Consider the following 21747-nt stretch of genomic DNA (forward strand, 5'->3'; position numbering starts at 1 on the left):
CCCCATACTGATGAACCTCACTTAACATTAAAGATTGGTAACTCTTATTATGATTGTCCTTTGGAAACTGGAGCCTCCAGGTCTGTATTGAGGAACACACCTGATTCAGATTGCAAACCCATTGGCTCAATAAATGTAATAGGGGTATCAGGGACACCCCTAAAAGTTCAAAAGCTTTTCCCCAGGATAGTGTGTGTAGGACCCTTGTTCATGGAGCACTCTTTCCTCTTGATGCCTGGCTCCCCTATAAATTTGCTGGGGAGAGATCTTTTATGCAAGGGTAGAGCCACAATAACTTGCTCTCCAGACTCAGGGAGTCAAACACAGATACTGGAGAGGTGACTGGAGGAGAAAACCAGAGAAACACAGCAAAAATGCCCAGAAGATGGTGGCTTAGAGAGAGCCAAACCTCAGAGCACAGACAGCTTGGCTTCCTCATACCAAGATAGAGAACGCAGGGTTTCAAGAGGAAAGAAAACCAGATCAAACACAGATAAAACGCAGGGGGACCCCACTGCTGGAGAGCTCAGTTCAGAAAAAAAAACGCTCCTTCTTGTCACCCCACCTTTTTTGGGTTTTTGTTTGTTTGTTTGTTTTTCCCTTTCAGGTTTTATCCTCAGGGAAGACTAATCCAATCCATACAGATTTAATCCCCACAATTGGACAGACAAGAAGTGTTCCTAGGGCAGAGAAAGTAATTTACCCCTGAGGGGAAGATCTTTCATCAAAGATCATTAAATACATCTGCTCAAATTAGCAGAACTAGGAAGGAAAAAAACATGAGCAAGCAACAGAAAAAGAGAAAAGAAATGACAATTGACAGCTTCTTTCAAGGAGGTGAAAAGAGAGCAAATGAAACAGAAATAGAAGAAGAGGAAGTAGTTCCAGTGAACTGTACACAGGCTTTGGAAGATCTCAAAATTCAATTAACTCAAGAATTTAAAACTCAATTAATTCAAGAACTTCAGGAACTCAAAAAACAATCAAGAGAGGCTGAAGACAATTTGAAAAAGGAAATACATGGGCTAAAACAAGAAAATAAAGTATTAAAAGCCAGAATTGGCCAGCTTGAAAATGAAGCAAAGAAGGCAAAAGATGATCTACAAAGAAAATTGGACCAGAAAGAAAAGGATGACCAAAAAGCCAGGGATGAAATTCAGTCTTTAAAAAACAGAACTTAACAACTAGAAGAAAATGACTTCACAAGGCAGCAAGAATATATTAAACAAAATAAAAAACATGAAAAATTTGAGGAGAATATGAAACACCTCATTGATTCAACCAAAGATCTGGAGAACGGAGCTAGAAGAGATAACTGAAGAATTATTGGTTTAGGAGACTTCCAGTTAAGATGGCAGCAGTGTAAGGAGCACCTTCTTGATCTCTCCTAACCAAAACATACAGGACTCCTCAAGGGGACATAAAAATGAACCCAGATGAACGAAGGAACCCCACAACAGGGAGCAGCATTGACGGTATGCTTTTCCACGCTATAAAGGGGTGAAACAGCTCTCACTAAAACCTGAAAAGAAGAAGCCCCTCCACCCCACACACACCATGCACAGTGCCAAGGCCAAAGCACAAGAGTGAAAGCAAAATTGGGGCAACCAGTAAATCACTAGCAGCCCCAGGGCTTGTACCTGTGATCTGCAAGATGTGGGACCCTAAGTGGCTGGGGGGCACACACGGATGTTCCGAGAGTCTGAGTGGGTGAAGGCATTGCCCCAGGCGTGAATAAAGATCTCTAAAGCAGGGACTTTCCAGAGTATCTTTGCCGATAAAGGCAGTGCCCTAGGAGCGAATAAAGATCTCCAGCGCAAGCTAGGACATTGACTGAGGAACTGGTGCAGACAGGAGCATGGCTGTGGAAGCAGCCCCGAGATCACTGAAGGAGCAGAGGGGCAGACCGGGGACTACCAGAAGGCCTGACCCCAAGGACAAGGAGACCAGAGCCCTCAGGAGCTTAGAAAGCACAGGCAGACCCTGAGTGTGAAGACAAAGCTGAAAAGGGACGGGGCTAACAATGGCAAGCCAAAGGGAAGCCCAGAAGAAAAAGATTATCAAGAAAAACTCTGGAAAACTCGACAACTTCTACACAGAGAAAATCCAGAGAACAGAGGAGGACAAACAAAAATCCAAACCTTCCCAAAACAATGAAAGCTGGTCACAAGCTATTGACGAGTTTAAAAATGAGATGTTGAAGAAGATGGAAGAGATCTGCCAAGAATATAACAGTTTAAAAGGCAGAATTTCACAATTGGAAAGTGAGGCACGTCAACTGAAGACCAGAAATGACCAGATTGAAAAGGAAAACCAAAAGATTATAACCAAAAATCAGTCCCTAAATGCTAGAATTGAGTAATTAGAAGCTAATGATCTCTCAAGACAGCAAGAACAAATAAAACAAAGTCAAAAGACTGATAAAATAGAAGGAAACTTGAAATATCTCAATGAGAAAGTGACAGATCAAGAAAACAGGGCTAGAAGAGACAATTTGAGAATCATTGGTCTTCCAAAAAAAGCAGAAATTAATAGAAACTTGGACTCCATACTAAAAGAAATTATTCAGCAAAATTGCCCTGAAGTTCTACAACAAGAGGACAATATAGACATTGAAAGGATCCATAGATCACCCTCTACACTAGACCCAGAAAGGACAACCCCCAGTAATATAATAGCCAAATTCAAGAGCTTAAAAGGAAAAGAAAAATCTTACAAGAAGCCAGAAAGAGACAATTCAAATATCAAGGAGCACCAATCAGGATTGCACAGCCTCCACGCTAAAAGACCACAAGGCTTGGAATATGATATTCATAAAGGCAAGAGAGCTGGGACTTCAACCACGGATCAACTACCCATCAAAACTGACTATATATTTCCAGGGGAAAGTATGGGCATTCAACAAAATTGAAGATTTCCACATATTTGCACAGAAAAGATGAGGGCTAAATGAAAAGTTTGATATCCAACCACAAAAAGTGAGAGAAACATGAAAAGGTAAATAAGAAACAGAGGGGAAAGAAAGAAAACTCATAATTTTTTAAATTTGACTCTTTGAGGGCTTCAATAAGATCTAATTATCTGTATTCTTATGTGGAGAAATTCTATGTATAATTCTCTGTAGTGACCTCTATTCACTATTATAGTATTCACTATCATAGCAATCAGAAGAATAATTCATAGGGAAAGGACGGAATACCAAATGGTCTAAGATGACATGGGGGGGGAAGAGGGGGGTGAATAGTAGGGGACACCAAGAGAAACTTGAGTGAATAAGAAAAATAGGATACTCTATTACACACAAAGAGGGCATGGGAAGAGGAGGGGACAAATACTATTATAAGAAGGAGAGGAACAGAGCATTAAGAGGTAATATTTAAACCTTACTCTCATTGTAATGAACACGGAGAGGGAAAAGTAGCTACATTATCCATTGGGATAAAAAACTCTATCTAACCCTACTGAGAAAGTCAAAAAGGATAAACCTAGGGGAGCAGGGGAGTGGGGAGGTCAAAAAAGGGACAGGAGAAGAAGGAGGGAATTTATTAAGCCTTTAAAAATAAAAAGAGGGAAATAACAAGGGAGGGGGTAGAAAGGGAAGCTAATCAAGGGAGGGGATAAGGAATACTGGCTCAAAGCAAACCACTGGTTTAAAAGAAAATAGTGTAAGAAGAAGGGGTGAGACTAGGGGAGGATACAAAAATGTCAGTGAATGCACAACTGATAATGATAACTCTGAATGTGAATGGGATGAACTCACTCATAAAACGGAAGCAAATAGCAGAGTGGTTTAGAAACCAAAATCCTACCATATGTTGTCTACAAGAAACACATATGAGGCGGGTAGACACACACAAGTTTAAGGTTAAGGGCTTGAGCAAAATCTTTTGGGCATCAAATGAGAAAAAGAAGGCAGGAGTAGCTATTATGAATTCTGACAAACCAAAGTAAAAATGATATGATTAAAAAAGACAGGGAAGGTCATTACATCCTGATTAAAGGCAGTATAAACAATGAGGAAATAACACTACTCAATATGTATGCACCAAGTGGTATACCATCCAAATTCATAAAGGAGAAACTGGTAGAACTCAAGAAGGAAATAGATAGTAAAACCATAATAGTGGGAGATCTAAATATTCCTCTTTCAGATCTAGATAAATCAAACCAAAAAATAAATAAAGAAAGAGGTAAGAGAGGTGAATGAAGTCCTAGAAAAATTAGATTTAATTGATATGTGGAGAAAAATAAATAGGGACAAAAGGGAATACACCTTCTTTTCAGCTGCACATGGTACATTCACAAAGATTGACCATGTAATAGGGCATAGAAACATTTGCAAACAAATGCAAAAGAGCAGATATAATAAATGTAACCTTCTCAGATCATAATGCAATAAAAATAATAATTAGTAAGGGCACCTGGACAGGCAAATAAAAAAACCAATTGGAAATTAAACAATATGATTCTCCAAAACCAGTTAGTCAGAGAAGAAATCATAGAAACAATCAACAATTTCATTGAAGAGAATGACAATGATGAGACATCCTACCAAACTCTGTGGGATGCAGACAAGGGAGTACTCAGGGGGAAATTTATATCCTTGAGTGCATATATTAACAAATTAAGGAGGGCAGAGATCAATGAATTGGGCGTACAACTCAAAAAATTAGAAAGTGAGCAAATTAAAAACCCCCAGATGAAAACTAAGTTAGAAATACTAAAAACTAAGGGATAAATTAATAAAAATCGAAGGTAAAAGAACTATTGAATTAATAAATAAGACTAGAAGCTGGTATTTTGAAAAAACAGATAAAATAGACAAAGTACTGGTCAACCTAATAAGAAAAAGGAAAGAAGAAAACCAAATTGACAGTATTAAAGATGAAAAGGGAGACCTCACCTCTAAGGAAGGGGAAATTAAGGCAATCATTAAGAAAAACTTTGCCCAATTATATGGCAACAAATATAACAATTTAGGAGATATGGATGAATATTTACAAAAATATAAATTGCCTAGATTAACAGTAGAAGAAATATAATACCTAAATAATCCCATATCAGAAATGGAAATTGAACAAGCCATCAAAGAACTCCCTAAGAAAAAATCACCAGGAACTGATGGATTCACAAGTGAATTCTATCAGACATTCAAAGAGCAACTAATCCCAATACTATACAAATTATTACAATATATACAAATTACAAATATACAAATTATAATACAAATTATAATAAGCAAAGAAGGAGTCCTACCAAATTCCTTTTATGACACAAATATTGTACTGATCCCAAAGCCAGGTAGACCAAAAACAGAGAAAGAAAACTATAGACCAATCTCCCTAATTAAATTGAAGCAAAAATCTTAAATAGAATATTAGCAAAGAGATTAAGTAGTAATTAGTAAGTAATTAAGTAGATCATCCACCATGATCAGGTGGGATTTATACCAGGAATGCAAGGATGGTTCAACATTAGGAAAACCATCCACATAATTGACCATATCAACAGTCTAACAAACAGAAATCACATGATTATCTCAATAGATGCTGAAAAAGCCTTTGACAAAATACAGCATCCATTCCTATTGAAAACATTGAAAAGTATAGGAATAGAAGGACTCTTCCTAAAAATAATAAACAGTATATACCTAAAACCATCAACAAGCATTACATGCAATGGGGATAAATTAGAAGCCTTCCCAATAAGATCAGGAGTGAAATAAGGATGCCCATTATCACCTCTATTATTCAACATAGTACTAGAAACACTAGCAATAGCAATTAGAGAAGAAAAACAAATTGAAGGTATCAAAATAGGCAATGAGGAGACTAAGCTATCACTCTTTGCAGATGATATGATGGTCTACTTAAAAATCCTAGAGAATCAACTAAGAAGCTGGTAGAAATAATCAACAACTTTAGCAAAGTTGCAGGATACAAAATAAATGCACATAAATCATCAGCATATCTATATATTTCCAACACATCACAGCAGCAAGAGATAGAAAGAGAAACACCATTCAAAATCACCCTAGACAATATAAAATACTTGGGAATCTATCTACCAAAACAAACACAGCAATTATACAAAAACAGCTACAAAACACTTTCCAAACAAATAAAACTGGATCTCAACAATTGGAAAGCCATTAATTTTTCATGGGTAGGACGAGCTAACATAATAAAAATGACCATTCTACCCAAATTAATTTACCTATTTAGCGCCATACCTATCAAGCTACCAAAAAACTTCTTTACTGAATTAGGAAAAGCTATAACAAAGTTCATTTGGAGTAACAAAAGATCAAGAATATCAAGGGAAATAATGAAAAAAATGTGAAGGAAGGGGGCCTAGCACTACCAGATATTAAACTATACTATAAAGCAGCAGTCATCAAAACAATATGGTACTGGCTAAGAGATAGAAGGGAGGATCAGTGGAATAGACTTGGGGTAAATGACATCAGCAAGACAGTGTATGATAAACCCAAAGAGCCCAACTTTTGGGACATGAATCCACTATTTGACAAAAACTGCTGGGAAATTTGGAAAACAATATGGGAGAGATTAAGTTTAGATCAACATCTCACACCCTACACCAAGATAAATTCAGAGTGGGTGAATGACCTGAATATAAAGAGGGAAACTATAAATAAGTTAAGTAAACACAAAATAGTATACCTGTCAGATCTCTGGGAAAGGAAAGATTTTAAAACCAAGCAAGAGTTAGAGAAAATTACAAAATGCAAATTAAATGGTTTTGATTATATTAAGCTAAAAAGTTTTTGTACAAACAAAAACAATGTAGTCAAAATAAGAAGGGAAACAACAAATTGGGAAAAAATCTTTATTAGAAAAAACTCTGACAGAGGTCTAATTACTCAAATATATAAGGAGTTAAGTCAATTGTATAAAAAATTAAGCCATTCCCCAATTGAAAAATGGGCAAGAGACATGAATAGGCAATTTTCAGGTAAAGAAATCAAAAGTATCAATAAGCACATGAGAAACTGTTCTAAATCTCTAATAATTAGAGAAATGCAAATCAAAACAACTCTGAGGTGTCACCTCACACCTAGCAGATTGGCTAAAATGAAAGAAGGGGAGAGTAATGAATGCTGGAGGGGATGTGGCAAAATTGGGACATTAATGCATTGCTGGTGGAGTTTTGAAATGATACAACCATTCTGGCTGGCAATTTGGAACTGTGCTCCAAGAGCTATAAAAGAATGTCTGCCCTTTGATCCAGCCTTACCATTGTTGGGTTTGTACCCCAAAGAGATCATAGATTAAACAGACTTGTACGAAAATATTTATAGCTGCGCTTTTTGTGGTGGCAAAGAACTAGAAAATGAGGGCATGCCCTTCAATTGGGGAATGGCTGAACAAACTGTGGTATATGCTGGTGATGGAATACTATTGTGCTAAAAGGAATAATAAACTGGAGGAATTCCAGGTGAACTGGAAAGACCTCCAGGAATTGATGCAGAGTGAAAGGAGCAGAGCCAGAAGAACACTGTACACAGAGACTAATATACTATGGTAAAATCGAATGTAAAGGACTTCTGTACAAGCAACAATGCAATGACACAAGACAGCTATGAGGGATTTATGGTAAAGAAAACTACCCACATTCAGAGGAAGAACTGCAGAAGAGGAAACATAGAAGATAAACAATTGCTTGAATGCATGGGCTGAGGTGGACATGATTGCGGATGTAGACTCGAAACAACCACAGCAATGCAACTAACAACAATATGGAAATAGAGCCTGAACAAGGACACATGTTACAACCAGTGGAAATGTGTGTCGGCCATGGTTGGGGTGAGAGCGGGGGGGGGGGGTGAAGGGGAAAGTAGGGGCATGAAGCATGGAAAGAGGTTAAAAATGAATGTCAATAAATGTTTAAATTTTTAAAAAAAGAATTATTGGTTTACCAGAACATCATGATAAAAGAAAAAGTTTAATAGCATTTTACAAGAAATTATCAGAGAAAATTGCCCAGAAATTCTTGAACAAGAAGGAAAAGTGGAAATTGACAGGATCCACAGATCACCTCCTACATTTAATCCACAACTGACAACTTCCAGGAATATTATAGCCAAATTCAAAAACTACCAGACTAAGGAAAAAATATTACAAGCTGCTAAAAAGAAGTCATTCAGATATCAGGGAACCACAGTTAGGATAACACAGGATCTGGCTGCATCTATGTTGAAGGACCAGAAGGCATGGAACACAATATTCCGGAAAGCAAGAGAACTGGGGCTACAACCAAGAATCAACTATCCAGCAAGACTAACTATATTATTGCAGGGGAAAGAATGGTCATTCAATAAAATTGAGGACTTTCAAACATTCATCAAGAAAAAACCAGACTTAAACAGAGAGTTTGCTGCCCAAACCCAGAACTCAAGAGAATCAACATAAGGTAATTAAGAGAATGGGGGGAGGAGAAAAAAATTTCTTTTCTCTAAGGGACACAACAAGTTCAATCAATTTTTATCCCAAGAAGAAAAGAAGGTATTGTCAAATATTAAAAATTATTATTACCAACAGGGTAACTAGAAGAAGTTTACATAGAGGGAACAGGGACTAATTGTATAGGATGAAATGTCAAGAGATATATAAATATATGTATGTATGTATGTATGTATTATGTATGTATGTATAAATATATACAAAACTAGGGGGGAAGAAGATAACAGTAAGAAAAAAGGAAAGCAAACAAAAAGGAATAAATTTATATTCCATAAAGAAGCACATGAGATCAACAGGGGAAAAATAACAATACATTGTAAGGGTAAAGAGGTTAGAGAGAGGGGATATTCAATACTTAAGTGCATTGAAATCAACTTAGAGAAGAACAATCAGATCCATAGGGGCAGAAAATTGATTCACACCCTATAGAGAAGTAGAAGGGTAATAAAGGGACTGGTGGGGAGGGAAGCAATACTAGGGAGGGAGAGGGCTTGGGAGGGAGCACCACGTGGCTTTAAAGAACAATAAAAGGGGAATAAGAAGGGGGGTAGAAAGGGAAGTACAACAAGGGAGGGGATTATGGGAACTGATTAAAAACAAAACACTGGTATAGAAGGAAACAGTGAAAGAAGAAAGAACAGGACTAGGAGAGAGAATCAAAATGTCTAGGAATGCAGAGTTGATAATTATAACTCTGAATGTGAATGGGATGAACTCACCCATAAAACGGAAGCAAATAGCAGAGTGGATTAGAAACCAAAACCCACCCAAATGTTGTTTACAAGAAACACACATTAGACAGACAGATAGACATAGAATGAAAATGAGAGGATGGAGCAAAATCTTTTGGGCTTCAAATGAGAAAAAGAAGGCAGGGGGTGGCTATCATGATCTCTGACAGAGCCAAAGTAAAAATAGATAAGGTTAAAAGAGATAGGGAAGGTTACTACATCCTAATAAAAGGCAGTATAAACAATGAAGAAATATCAGTACTCAATAGGTATGCACCAAACGGAATAGCTTCCAAATTTCTAAAGGAGAAGATAGTGGAGCTCATGGATGAAATAGATAGCAAAACCATACTAGTGGGGGACATGAACCTTCCCCTATCAGATCTAGATAAATCGAACTAAAAAAATAAATAAGAAAGAGATAAGAGAGGTGAACGAAACCCTAGAAAAATTTGACTTAATAGATATTTGGAGAAATATAAATAGAGACAAAAAGGAATATACCTTCTTTTCAGCAGCACATGGAACATTCACAAAGATAGACCATGTAATATGGCACAGAAACATGGCAAACAAATGCAAAAAAGCAGAAATAATAAATGTAATCTTCTCAGATCATAATGCAATAAAAATAGTTATTAGTAAGAATACATGGAGAGGCAAACCAAAAACTAATTGGAAATTAAATAATATGATTCTCCAAAATAATTTAGTGAAAGAACAAATCACAGAAACAATTAATAATTTCATTGAAGACAATGACAATGATAAGACATCTTACCCAAACTTATGGGATGCAGCCAAAGCAGTTCTAAGAGGAAAATTTATATCACTAAGTCCATATATTAACAAATTAGGGAGGGCAGAGGTTAATGAATTGGGCATGCAACTTAAAAAAATAGAAAATGAACAAATTAAAAATCCTCAGATGAAAACTAAATTAGAAATACTAAAAATCCCAATACGATACAAATTATTTGATATAATAAGCAAAGAAAGAATCTTACCAAACTCCTTTTATGACACAAATATGGTACTGATTCCAAAGCCAGGCAGATCAAAAACAGAGAAAGAAAATTATAGACCAATCTCCTTAATGAACATAGATGCAAAAATCTTAAATAGAATACTAGCAAAAAGACTCCAGCGAGTGATAAAGAAGGTTATTCATCATGATCAGGTGAGATTTATACCAGGAATGCAAGGATGGTTCAACATTAGGAAAACCATCCACATAACTGACCATATCAACAAGTAAACCAACAAAAACCACATGATAATCTCAATAGATGCAGAAAAAGCCTTTGACAAAATACAACACCCATTCCTACTGAAAACACTAGAAAGTATAGGAATAGAAGGTTCTTTCCTAAAAATAATAAACAGTATATATCTTAAACCATCAACAAGCATTACATGCAATGGGGATAAATTAGAAGCCTTCCCAATAAGATCAGGTGTGAAACAAGGATGCCCATTATCACCTCTTTTATTTAACGTTGTACTAAAGACACTAGTAGTAGCAATTAGAGAAAAAAAGAAATTGAGGTATTAAAATAGGCAAGGAGGAGACTAAGCTATCACTCTTTGCAGATGATATGATGGTATACTTAAAAAATCCTAGAGAATCAACTAGAAAGCTAGTAGAAATAATCAACAACTTTAGCAAAGTTGCAGGATACAAAATAAATGCACATAAATCATCAGCATTTCTATATATTTCCAACACATTAGAGCAGCAAGAGGTAGAAAGAGAAACGCCATTTAAAATCACTCTAGACAACATAAAATACTTAGGAATCTATCTACCAAAACAAATACAAGAATTATACGAACATAACTACAAAACACTTTCCAAGAAAATAAAACTAGATCTAAACAATTGGAAAAAACATTGAATGCTCATGGGTAGGACGAGCTAACATAATAAAAATGACCATTCTACCCAAATTAATTTACGTATTTAGTGCCATACCTATCAAACTACCAAAAACATTTTTTACTACATTAGAAAAAACTATAACAATGTTTATTTGGAAGAACAAAAGATCAAGAATATTAAGGGAAATAATGAAAAAAACGTGAAGGAAAGTGGCTTAGCAGTACCAGATATTAAGCTATACTATAAAGCAGCTGTCATCAAAACAATATGGTACTGGCTAAGAGATAGAAAGGAGGACCAGTGGAATAGACTTGGGGTGAGTGATGTCAGCAAGACAGTGTATGATAAACCCAAAGAGTCCAACTTTTGGGACAAAAATCCACTATTTGACAAAAACTGCTGGGAAAATTGGAAAACAATATGGGAGAGATTACGTTTAGATCAACATCTCACACCCTACACCAAGATAAATTCAGAATGTGTGAAAGACTTGACTATAAAGAAGGAAACTATAAGTAAATTAGGTGAACACAGAATAGTATACTTGTCAGATCTCTGGGAAAGGAAAGATTTTAAAACCAAACAAGAGTTAGAGAAAATTACAAAATTTAAAATAAATGAGTTTGATTATATTAAATTAAAAAGGTTTTGTACAAGGGAAAACAATGCAACCAAAATCAGAATGGAAACAACAAACTGGGAAAAAATCTTTATAACGAAAAACTCTGACAGGGGTCTAATTACTCAAATATACAAGGAGTTAAAGCAATTGTATAAAAAAATCAAGCTATTCCCCAATTAATAAATGGGCAAGGGACATGAATAGGCAATTTTTAGATAAAGAAATCAAAAGTATCAATAAGCACATGAGAAAGTATTCTAAATCTCTAATAATTAAAGAAATGCAAATCAAAACAACTCTGAGGTATCACCTCACACCTAGCAGATTGGTTAAAATGATAGCAGGGGAAAGTAATGAATGTTGGAGGGGATTTGGCAAAATTGGGACTTTAATGCATTGCTGGTGGAGTTGTGAACTGATCCAACCATTCTGGAGGGTAATATGGAACTATGCCCAAAGAGCGATAAAAGAATGCCTGTCCTTTGATCCAGCCATACCATTGCTGGGATTGTACCCCAAAGAGATCATAGATAAACAAACTTGCACAAAAATATTTATAGCAGCACTCTTTGTGGTGGCAAAAAACTGGAAAGCAAGGGTATGCTCTTCAATTGGGGAATGGCTGAACAAATTGTGGTATATGTTGGTGATGGAATACTATTGTGCTCAAAGGAATAATAAACTGGAGGAATTCCATGTGAACTGGAAAGACCTCCAGGAATTGATGCAGAGTGAAAGGAGCAGAGCTAGAAGAACATTGTACACAGAGATTGATATATTATGGTAAAATCGAATGTAATGTTCATCTGTACTAGCAGCAATGCAATGACCCAAGACAATTTGGAGGGATTTATGGAAAGGAACACCATCCACATTCAAAGGAAGAACTGCAGGAGTAGAAACAGAGAAGAAAAACAACTGCGTGGACACTTGGGTTGATGAGAACATGATTGGGGATGTAGACCTGAAAAGACCACACCCATGTAACTATCAATAATGTGTAAATAAGTCTTGACTGACCACACCAGTGGAAATGCGAATTAGATACGGCAGGGGGAGGGGGTGAGTTGGGGGATGGGGGAGTAAAGGGGGTGAAGGGTAAAGTAAAAACATGACTTATGTAACCAGGGAAATTTTTTCTAAAAATAAAAAACTATTTTAAAAAAAAATTTTTAAATAGGAAAAAAAAAAGAATGAATTAGAAACTTTGAAAGATGCTGTATTTTTGGCTAGGAAAAGAGGTTGAAGCTTTACACACTAGAATTACTTATCCATGTCATTTTAAACAAACAGGATGTTGCATTACACCTTTAAAATATGATAATGTCTCTTATGAATGGCAATCTGTGGTACAGCTTATTAAAGGAGCTTGGGGACATCATAACAGCAAATTGGATATTATAATATACTTAAACAAAAATTAATCAATTAGATCAAATTGTCTATGAACAAGAAGCTGTAAAAATTGCTTCCAAATGGGAAGAAACTTGAGCTTCTATTAATTCTGAAAATTGGTTTGGTAGAATTGATCTGACAAACATTGGCAATATCATTGTATTCATTATGATATTAATTGGTTTATTTGTACTATGCAGAACAAGATGTATAAATAAGGTTTATATCAGAAATATGCAATAAATTGCAATGTCTCATCCTTCTCATAGTTCTCATCATTCAAAACATGATGATATAGCAGTGGTTCCCAAACTTTTTTGGCCTACCGCCCCCTTTCCAGAAAAAATATTACTTAGCTTACTTACTTTTATACTATCACCGCCCCCTTACTGTTATTCATCGCCCCCAAATGCACCTGTGGCCATCACCACCCTACCCTGGATCACTGCAGCACCCACCATGGGGTGGTGGCGCCCACTTTGGGAATCACTGAATAGAGCAACATCCAAACAGAATGCAATGTTTATGGGAATATTGGTTTTCTTTTTAAAATCTGCATTAATTGTTGTACTAATGCTTTTTGAAAAGCTTTTACATGGATAAAAATCTTGTACACTCACACTGACTCTTGGTCAACTTACATTAGGGAAATGGAAATCATTTTGGAATGAAAATCCTTTGTGTTACACACCAGCTTACTTAAAAAATTGCCACATGGAATATAAGCCATGAACTTAAAATTTTTGCATTAATTTCATTTTTATTTTCAAAAAGATATTTGATTTTTATTTTTCTCTTATTTCCTTTTTCCCCCGATTACTTTTCATATTATTTTTCCTATATATTTTCTTTTTTTTTTTAATTTTTTTTATTTTAAACCCTTAACTTCTGTGTATTGACTTATAGGTGGAAGAGTGGTAAGGGTAGGCAATGGGGGCCAAGTGACTTGCCTACAGTCACACAGCTGGGAAGTGTCTGAGGCCAGATTTGAACCTAGGACCTCCTGTCTCTAGGCCTGGCTCTGAGCTACCCAGCTGCCCCCTATATATTTTCTTTTTACTAAGTACTTGAAGTATATTGAAAGCAGCATTATTTTGATCCTGAAAAATAAGTTTACAATATCTATAAGCTTATAAATCTTACTCAAAAGCTTGTGACTATAGAAACCTGCCAATACTTATTGTGGGACTTCTGCCAACGATTAGGTCTGATTACAGAAAAAGGGATTGGAATAGAGCAAATGCACACTGTCATCATATTCAAGGCATGAGAGATTAATTATATGTATATGAAAAGCTAATCCAAGGCAATGTACTCCTTTGGATGTTCAAGGAAGCAATATTCTGACAAATCTCAGATTCAAGACTCCCTTAGCCCAAAGCTCCAACTATCATTGTAGCTCCAAGATCCCTGAACTGAAGCTAATATCAGACCTAGGATTCATGCTTCCCTTTTGCATCAGCACATAGTTCTTCAAATTTTAGAATCAGGCAATTTTCTTTAGTCCTGGCTGATGTTATATTGAATCTCTGGGAGCTTGAAGTTCATTCAATGATTGATAGATAAGTCAGTTGAAAGTATTATTGATGTATGGTTATTGTAACCTATCTGTTCAAGTATCAGACTCATGATCATATTATTTCTTGATCATTGTATGTAATTGGTACTCTGTTAATCCTGACAACTCTCCAAACCAAAAGGTCAGGAGAATTCCTAGGCAGGGTGTTGACTGCCACAGGGTCCTTGCCCCCACCTTATCAGACCACATTCCTTTCCAGCTCATATGTATGACTAATCACATCTTCTTTGATCATGTGGTTGTCTATTGAGCCAATGTTAAATACTATACCATGTCACATGTTCATTAACTAGCTCCCATTCCACATTCCTTGACTCCCCAATAAAAGTTTGGGAACACGTGCGGCTCGCTTGCTCTCTCTCTACCAACATCAGAAGTGTATGCACACTGAATCCCATGTCCCTGAAGCCTTTGTCTCTGAGTCTTTGTTCCTTTATTGTGTTCTCTCTCTCTTTCTATTTTCTTCACTCATCTTCCCTCAGTTTCCAATTCTTCTTCTGAGGTGTCCACCCACAAATATATTAATTGTGGACACAAGCAGGCACACTAGTGCTGAAGTTGAGAATTGTAAATCTCAAGGGGAGCTTTATTTTATAATTGTGGTTTTTAATTTCACCCAACCAATTGTTTACAAAGTATTATTGCCTCATTATTCCTGTATGACTTTCATCATGTTACAGGGATAAATGGAAACACTATATGCTGGTCTAATGTTTATACCTCATTTGTTTATTAGTATAATTCCTGACTTTTGTTTTATATTATAATGCAGCATGTTTGATCCTATCTGCTGGTTATTTTGATGGGATTTGCGATTGTTTGCAAATTTCAATGGAATTTAGGTATAACTCTATTTAAGATAAGAGTGTTTGTGTTATGCTATTCAGAGATTTGGAGATGAAACAAATGATGGTGTTAATGCAAGAAAAACTGGAAATGATGGAGAAATGTTTTGATGAAAATCTGATGAATAATAATGCTAGTGGTAAAAATATTGGGTTTGATTATATGAATGTTGTCATGCTTGGTGTTAAAAATGCAGAGGGAAGTGATATAAAACCTAAAGCTCCCAATAGACTGGAAAGGGAAACAAAAGCACTAGGCAAAAATCCTGCTTCCTTCTTTCCTTTAAGGGATGTGCCTTTCATTCCACCTGAACATGGGGTTTTGCATCTAAAGTCTCACAAGCAGTTTTCTGTTGCGAATTTAGATGCAATTAGGCATAAAACACCAAGATTCTGTGACGAACTAAATGAAGTTATTAGAGAGTTTAAGAGAGTAGTAAGAATCTACAAACCTGACTGGATTTCTTCTTGCTTATGGAAGAATTGCTTACAAAAAGAGAGAGGCAACAATTAATAGAAGAGACAAGAAATAATCCTCCTTTGACACCATGACTTCAACATTATGAGGAATTATATTTAAATTCAGTGCTAAATTTTAGAAATTTAAAATAGGCAAAGGAATCCATAATTGACATGATGGAAAGAAACTCTAGACTACCAGATGCATGGTCAAGGTTTGAGCAAGTAAAAGAAGATACTGGTGAGTCACCAGCAAGTTTTTTAGACCAGTTGACAGGTGTAGAAGAATTGCAATTAGGATTAGATGTGCTTGCAGAAGAAACAATTGCACACATTAAAAAGATTATTTGTGAATAATGCATGCTCTGTAGTGAAGAAATTTTTCAAAAACAATTGTCCAGACTGGGAATTACTGAGTTTAGAAGATTTAAAGAGGAAGGCTACATATGTGTTTACAGCTGATAAGGATAAAGCTAATGATGATAAGGATATTATAATTGAGGACTTATGGAGACAATTGAAAGAGGCAAATGGAAGGGCAAAAGATAGTGAAATTAAATAAGTGAAAGCTGTTGCAGCATTAAGATTGGTGCAACCTAGAAATCAATATGTTTCTAGGGAAAGGAGATCTGGAGCTCCGAGGTATTATCTATGTAATTGTGTTGGACACTTTGTGAGAGATTGTTGCTATGGGGGACAATCCTTCAGAAAACTAAATAGAAGTAATGGCTATAATAATTCATATAACAATGGATGGAGACAGAATTTTAATGGATAGAACAATAATGGGAATAATTATCAAAGACAGATTAATTCAAATGGTTGTCCTAATACATGCTGCCAAGGAGCTCAAGCACCAGACTTGCATACAATGCAAGATTGGGTAAAATTAGGAGAAAGACCAAAGTAGAGCCAAGTGGTTAGTGACCATAAGGGAGATCAGAACAAAGGGGCATGTTCATTATGAAGGTGTACCTGTAGTTCTCAAGTATTGGGTGAATCAATGAAAAATGGATTTAAGGTTAATGGTATTGAATGTCATGAGGATAAAGTTAATAAATCCATAAATAATGTAATTAATGTTAATGAATGTGAGGAAAAAGAAAGATATGCTGTAAAAATAATTGAAAATTCTAATGATTTTGTGTTAATATAAAATTTAAATGGATAAGGAAAATGTAATTGTGATTGGGAACAATGAAACTGAGGTAGAGGCTAAGGGGACCAATGAAAGTAATGTTAAATCAGAAGAAGGTTATAAAGATGTAAAATCCTGGGGAAATCATGCAATTCAAGCAGATGTATGTTTAGATGGACAGGAGATGAGTGAACTTTTTACTGATGTTACTGTGTTAGCTCCAGTGTTGGAGACATTCCAACCACCAAATAGCAAAGAACCACATGTATTTATGAATATTGGAGCCTAGATTTATGATCTTCTGGTTAACACAGGAGTGAGTAAATCAGTGTTACAAAGTTTTCCTGAGAATTGTAGAGCTGTTGGTACAATGGAAGTAATAGGTGTTATTGGAAAACTTCAAAGAGTAGCAAAATTACAACCAAAAATGATTACTTTATGTCCACTATCTGTGGAACATGCATTTCTTTGTATGCCAGAATGCCCAATGAATCTCTTAGGTCAGTGATGGGCAAGCTATTCCCTGTAGGCCAGATCCAGGCCATAGTTCATCCATCACTGTCTTAAGCAATTCCCTAATCACTACATCTCGATGTGGGGCCTCGATCTGACCCGTGGGGAATAGTTTGCCCATCACTGTCTTAGGTAAAGATTTATTGTGTAAACTGAGAGAGATGATCCACTGTACTCCCACTGGTGATATTTCATTACAGCTACCAGAAGAATCGCTGAAAGCCTTTCTAATGCTTTTCTTAGACTCTGTGAGTACAGAGGGTGACTCAGGTTCAGTGTTTCCAATACCTGAGGATATTCCTAAAAATCTTTGGTCAAAGTCTTCTACAGATGTGGGTTTATTGAAATCAGTTACTCCAGTCAGGGTGAGGACTAAGGGAGGACCAGTACCTTGTATTGCTCAATATCCTTTGACTAAAGAAGCAATTGAGGGCATAATACCAATCATAGAATCCCTAATCCAACAAGGGATCATCATACCTTGCTTCTGAGAATTTAATACAACTATTCTTCCAATTAAAATGCCAAAGTTGGATGAGAAAGGCAGACCTGTATATTGTTTTATTCAGGATTTAAGAGCTGTCAATGATTATGTGATCAAAACTCATCCCATTGTACCATGTCCAGCTGCTATAATTTCTTCCATTCCAAGTCAGACAAGATATTTCACTGCAGTAGACTTATGATTAGCTTTTTTTTCTCAATTCCAATTCATGAGGATTCTCAAAAGATCTTTGCTTTTACATGGGACCTGGACTCATTTACCTCAAGGATTCACAGATTCACCAAGCCAATTGTCACAAATTTTAAATAGAGATCTTAAAAGTATACAATTCAAAGAAAGTAAGTTGGTACATTTTGTGGATGATATTCTTCTTGTGTCCCCAAATGCAAAAGTGTGTCTTAGAGATAGCAATATTCTTTTGTTAGAATTATATTAGCATGGGTCTAAAATCTCCAAGGCAAAATTACAGTGGGTTTTGCCTCAAGCGCAATGTCTAGGTTTTGTGTTATCAGAAGGTTCAAGGAGTATCACACGGAAAAAATAGCTGATATCTAGAAACTGACTGCTCCAAAGCTCAAAAAAGCAGCTCAGAGTTGTACTTGGAACAACTGGGTTCTGTAGACAGTGGATTCTTGGTTATAGTGAAATAACAAAATGTCTTATAGATTTTACCAGAAACTTGAACCTCTGAAACTTAAGCCTGAACATCTGCAAACCTTAGTTAAGCTTAAGGAAGCCATTTTATCTGCACCTGCTTTGGGTATCTCAGACTATTCAAAACTATTCCAATTTTTTGTTAATGAGACCAAGAGAATTGCTTCTGGGGAATCAACACAGACTTTAGGACAAAGTTATTTGTCCTCTTGGGTATTATAGTTGTCAGCTTGATCCAATAACTGTAGGTACTGTTCCTTGTGTAAGGGGGATAGCTGCCATTGCTGTGTTAGTCCAGAAGTCAGAAGATTTAGTTTTGGGATGTCCATTGACTATATACTGTTCACATCAAATAGAAGCACTAATGAGGAAATTTCATACTCAAGCTTATTCAGATAAAATAATTTCTAAGTATGAAATTATTCTCCTGGGTACTGAGAACATCCAGTTTAGGAGATGTAGGGTATTAAATCCAGCTATTCTTCCTGATTTACCAAAGAATGGTGAACCATTACATGAGTGTGTGGAAGTAGTTGATTTATTGGATATGCCTAGTATGGATTTGAAAGACACTCCTATTGAAAATCCAGACTTTTTGTTGTTCACCAATGTGTCTTCATATGTGTGTAATGGAATTCATTGTACTGGTGCTGCTGTGGTCACAGAATTTGAGACTCTGTGGTATGGCTCATTACCTAAAAATCATAATGTTCAGGGTGCAGAGTTAGTGGCATTGAAACATGCCTGTCTTCTAGCTGATGGTAAGAGTGCTAATATCTATACAGACTCCCAGTATGCTTTTTCAGTATGTCATGCGATAGGAAAGATCTGGAAACAGCGAGGTTTTCTTACTGCATCAGGAAAACCAATTGCACTTTCAGAAATAATAACTAAGTTGTTGGATTCTATCCAGAAACCAAAATAGCTAGTGGTAATTCATTGCAGAAGTCATATTTGTGGTAGAGACTTAGTTTCCAAAGGAAATTATAGAGCTGATATAACTGCAAAATATGCAGCCCAAAATGGTCCAGTGTATCTTATGAATCTGTCAACTATTGAGTCTGATGTTGTATAAAAAGCTTATGTAGACTCAGAGATTTGAAAATGGAAGGAGAAGCTTGGAGCAAGGAAAGAACAAGGTATTTGGATTGCAGATAGTGGGAAACTACTCTAACCAAAATATTTTTATACCTATTTGTGTCAAGTCATTCATGCAAAAGGTCATTTTGGTATGCAAGCTGTAGTGAATTCTGCAAAGAGACAAGGATTAGCACCAGGAATAAGTACTGTTGCAAATAGGATCTGTAGTAGTTGTTTTGTTTGCCAAAATTCAATCAAGGTTGTGATAATTAAATTAAGTCTACACAAAGATGAGAGCACCTTCCAATTCTGGGAGGTCCTAACCCATGTGTGCTAGAGTGAGTAACCAATCAAAATTGAGGCACCGCCCCCTATGCTTTCTATGAGAAAGTGTCTATTGTGATTGGACATGTGAATTAGGAGGGAGGAGCAGGAAGTGATGCATAACTGACCCCTTTAAAAGGAGAGGATCCTCAGTCAGCTGAGGTCTTGGGTGGAAGACAGCATCGGGTGAGGACCTCTTCTGGTTCATGGAGACTCTGGTGGGACCTCTGACTGCTTCCCTTTGAATTGTCATGTGGGTAAGTTAGGCTGACTCTCTTTCTCTTCCCTTGGTGTTTCCAGAGGCTCTAGCCTTAAGGAGGCCTCTCTTATTGGAGGAGGCCTTGTGGCTAGAGGCCTTGTTTAATTAACCTCTGTGCCCCTCTGCTGGGCCCCTAAATTCTTACCTGGTCTGGGCCTCTGGTCTGGACCAGAGTTTCTCTCTCTCAATCTCCCTACCTTCATCCTTCCTAATTGTAAATAAATAAACTCCCATAAAAGTCAATTTTGACTTGAGATTATTCCTTAATTAGGGAAATTTCCCCTGGAGACCACCTTTTAATATATTGAACCCATAAAACTCCTTTTTCCTCCTTACAAGGTGCATTCAGAAAGAAAAGTTTAGGTGGTAGACCTTTGGCATATTGCCCATTAGAGAGTTTGCAAATTGATCATATAAGCATGGAAAAAGCTGAAAGATACAGTTTTTGTTTTGTAATTGTTGATAAGCTAACAAAGTGGCCTGAAGTGTTTCCATCTACTACAAATACAGCTAGCTTTGTGGTGAAAGTGTTGCTTAGGGAAATTTTTCCTAGATTTGGTGTTCCAATTACTATAGAATCTGATAAAGGATCTCATTTTACACAAGATATTCTGAAAAGACTCTATAAGAATCTAGGAATAACTCCTCAGTTTCATGTTCCTTATCATCCACAAAGTTCAGATCAAGTGGAGCATTTGAATAGGGAACTCAAGACTATGGTGGGGAAAATTTGTGCTAAAACTCATCTAAAATGGCCAGATATTCTTCCCATAGCTTTGTTTTTTCCTACATACAAGACTAAGAGCAGATTTGCATGTATCATCTTATGAAATGCTCTTTGGATATGCTCTATTGCAAGCAAAAACTTGTAAGGCTGTTTATACATCTCTCTTATGGGTAGATTGTCAAGTTGCTTCATATTTAAGTGCTTTACAACAAAGGCTTAGAGAAGTGCATGATATGGGAGTATTGATCCAATCTGGCCCATTAAATCAGTTATGGGAAAACTTTTTAAAGAGGAGCCCAGAGGAAAGGAAATGCTCACCTGTCAGTCTGTTTCTAAGGCAACTCTTTCAAAGTTTCATTGTATTGCATCCTACTCATTCTATTCATCAGATTAGGAATAATGTTGGGAGGTCAGATAGAACATTTCAGGGGGCCTCATCTGCCCCATGGGCCATAGTTTGCCCGTCACTGCATTAGATTATTCTCTCCATAATTTTCAACCAAGTGATATGATATATGTGAAAAATTTTGCCAAAACATTGGCTACACAAG

The 21747-nt window shown here is 36.3% G+C and overlaps 1 protein-coding gene across 1 annotated transcript in view; it reads left to right on the forward strand.

The window, feature by feature from the left end:
* The window catches only part of LOC123230537 (vomeronasal type-2 receptor 1-like), a 139556-nt gene that overhangs the window by 87837 nt on the left and 29972 nt on the right, over positions 1-21747 (forward strand). The window contains exon 9 of the mRNA XM_044656670.1: positions 19306-19567. Coding sequence (XP_044512605.1) covers positions 19306-19567 — 262 coding nt within the window. The remainder of the gene's footprint in view (positions 1-19305; positions 19568-21747) is intronic.

The sequence above is a fragment of the Gracilinanus agilis genome, chromosome 1 (genome assembly GCF_016433145.1).
Source record: "Gracilinanus agilis isolate LMUSP501 chromosome 1, AgileGrace, whole genome shotgun sequence".
NCBI lineage: Eukaryota > Metazoa > Chordata > Mammalia > Didelphimorphia > Didelphidae > Gracilinanus > Gracilinanus agilis.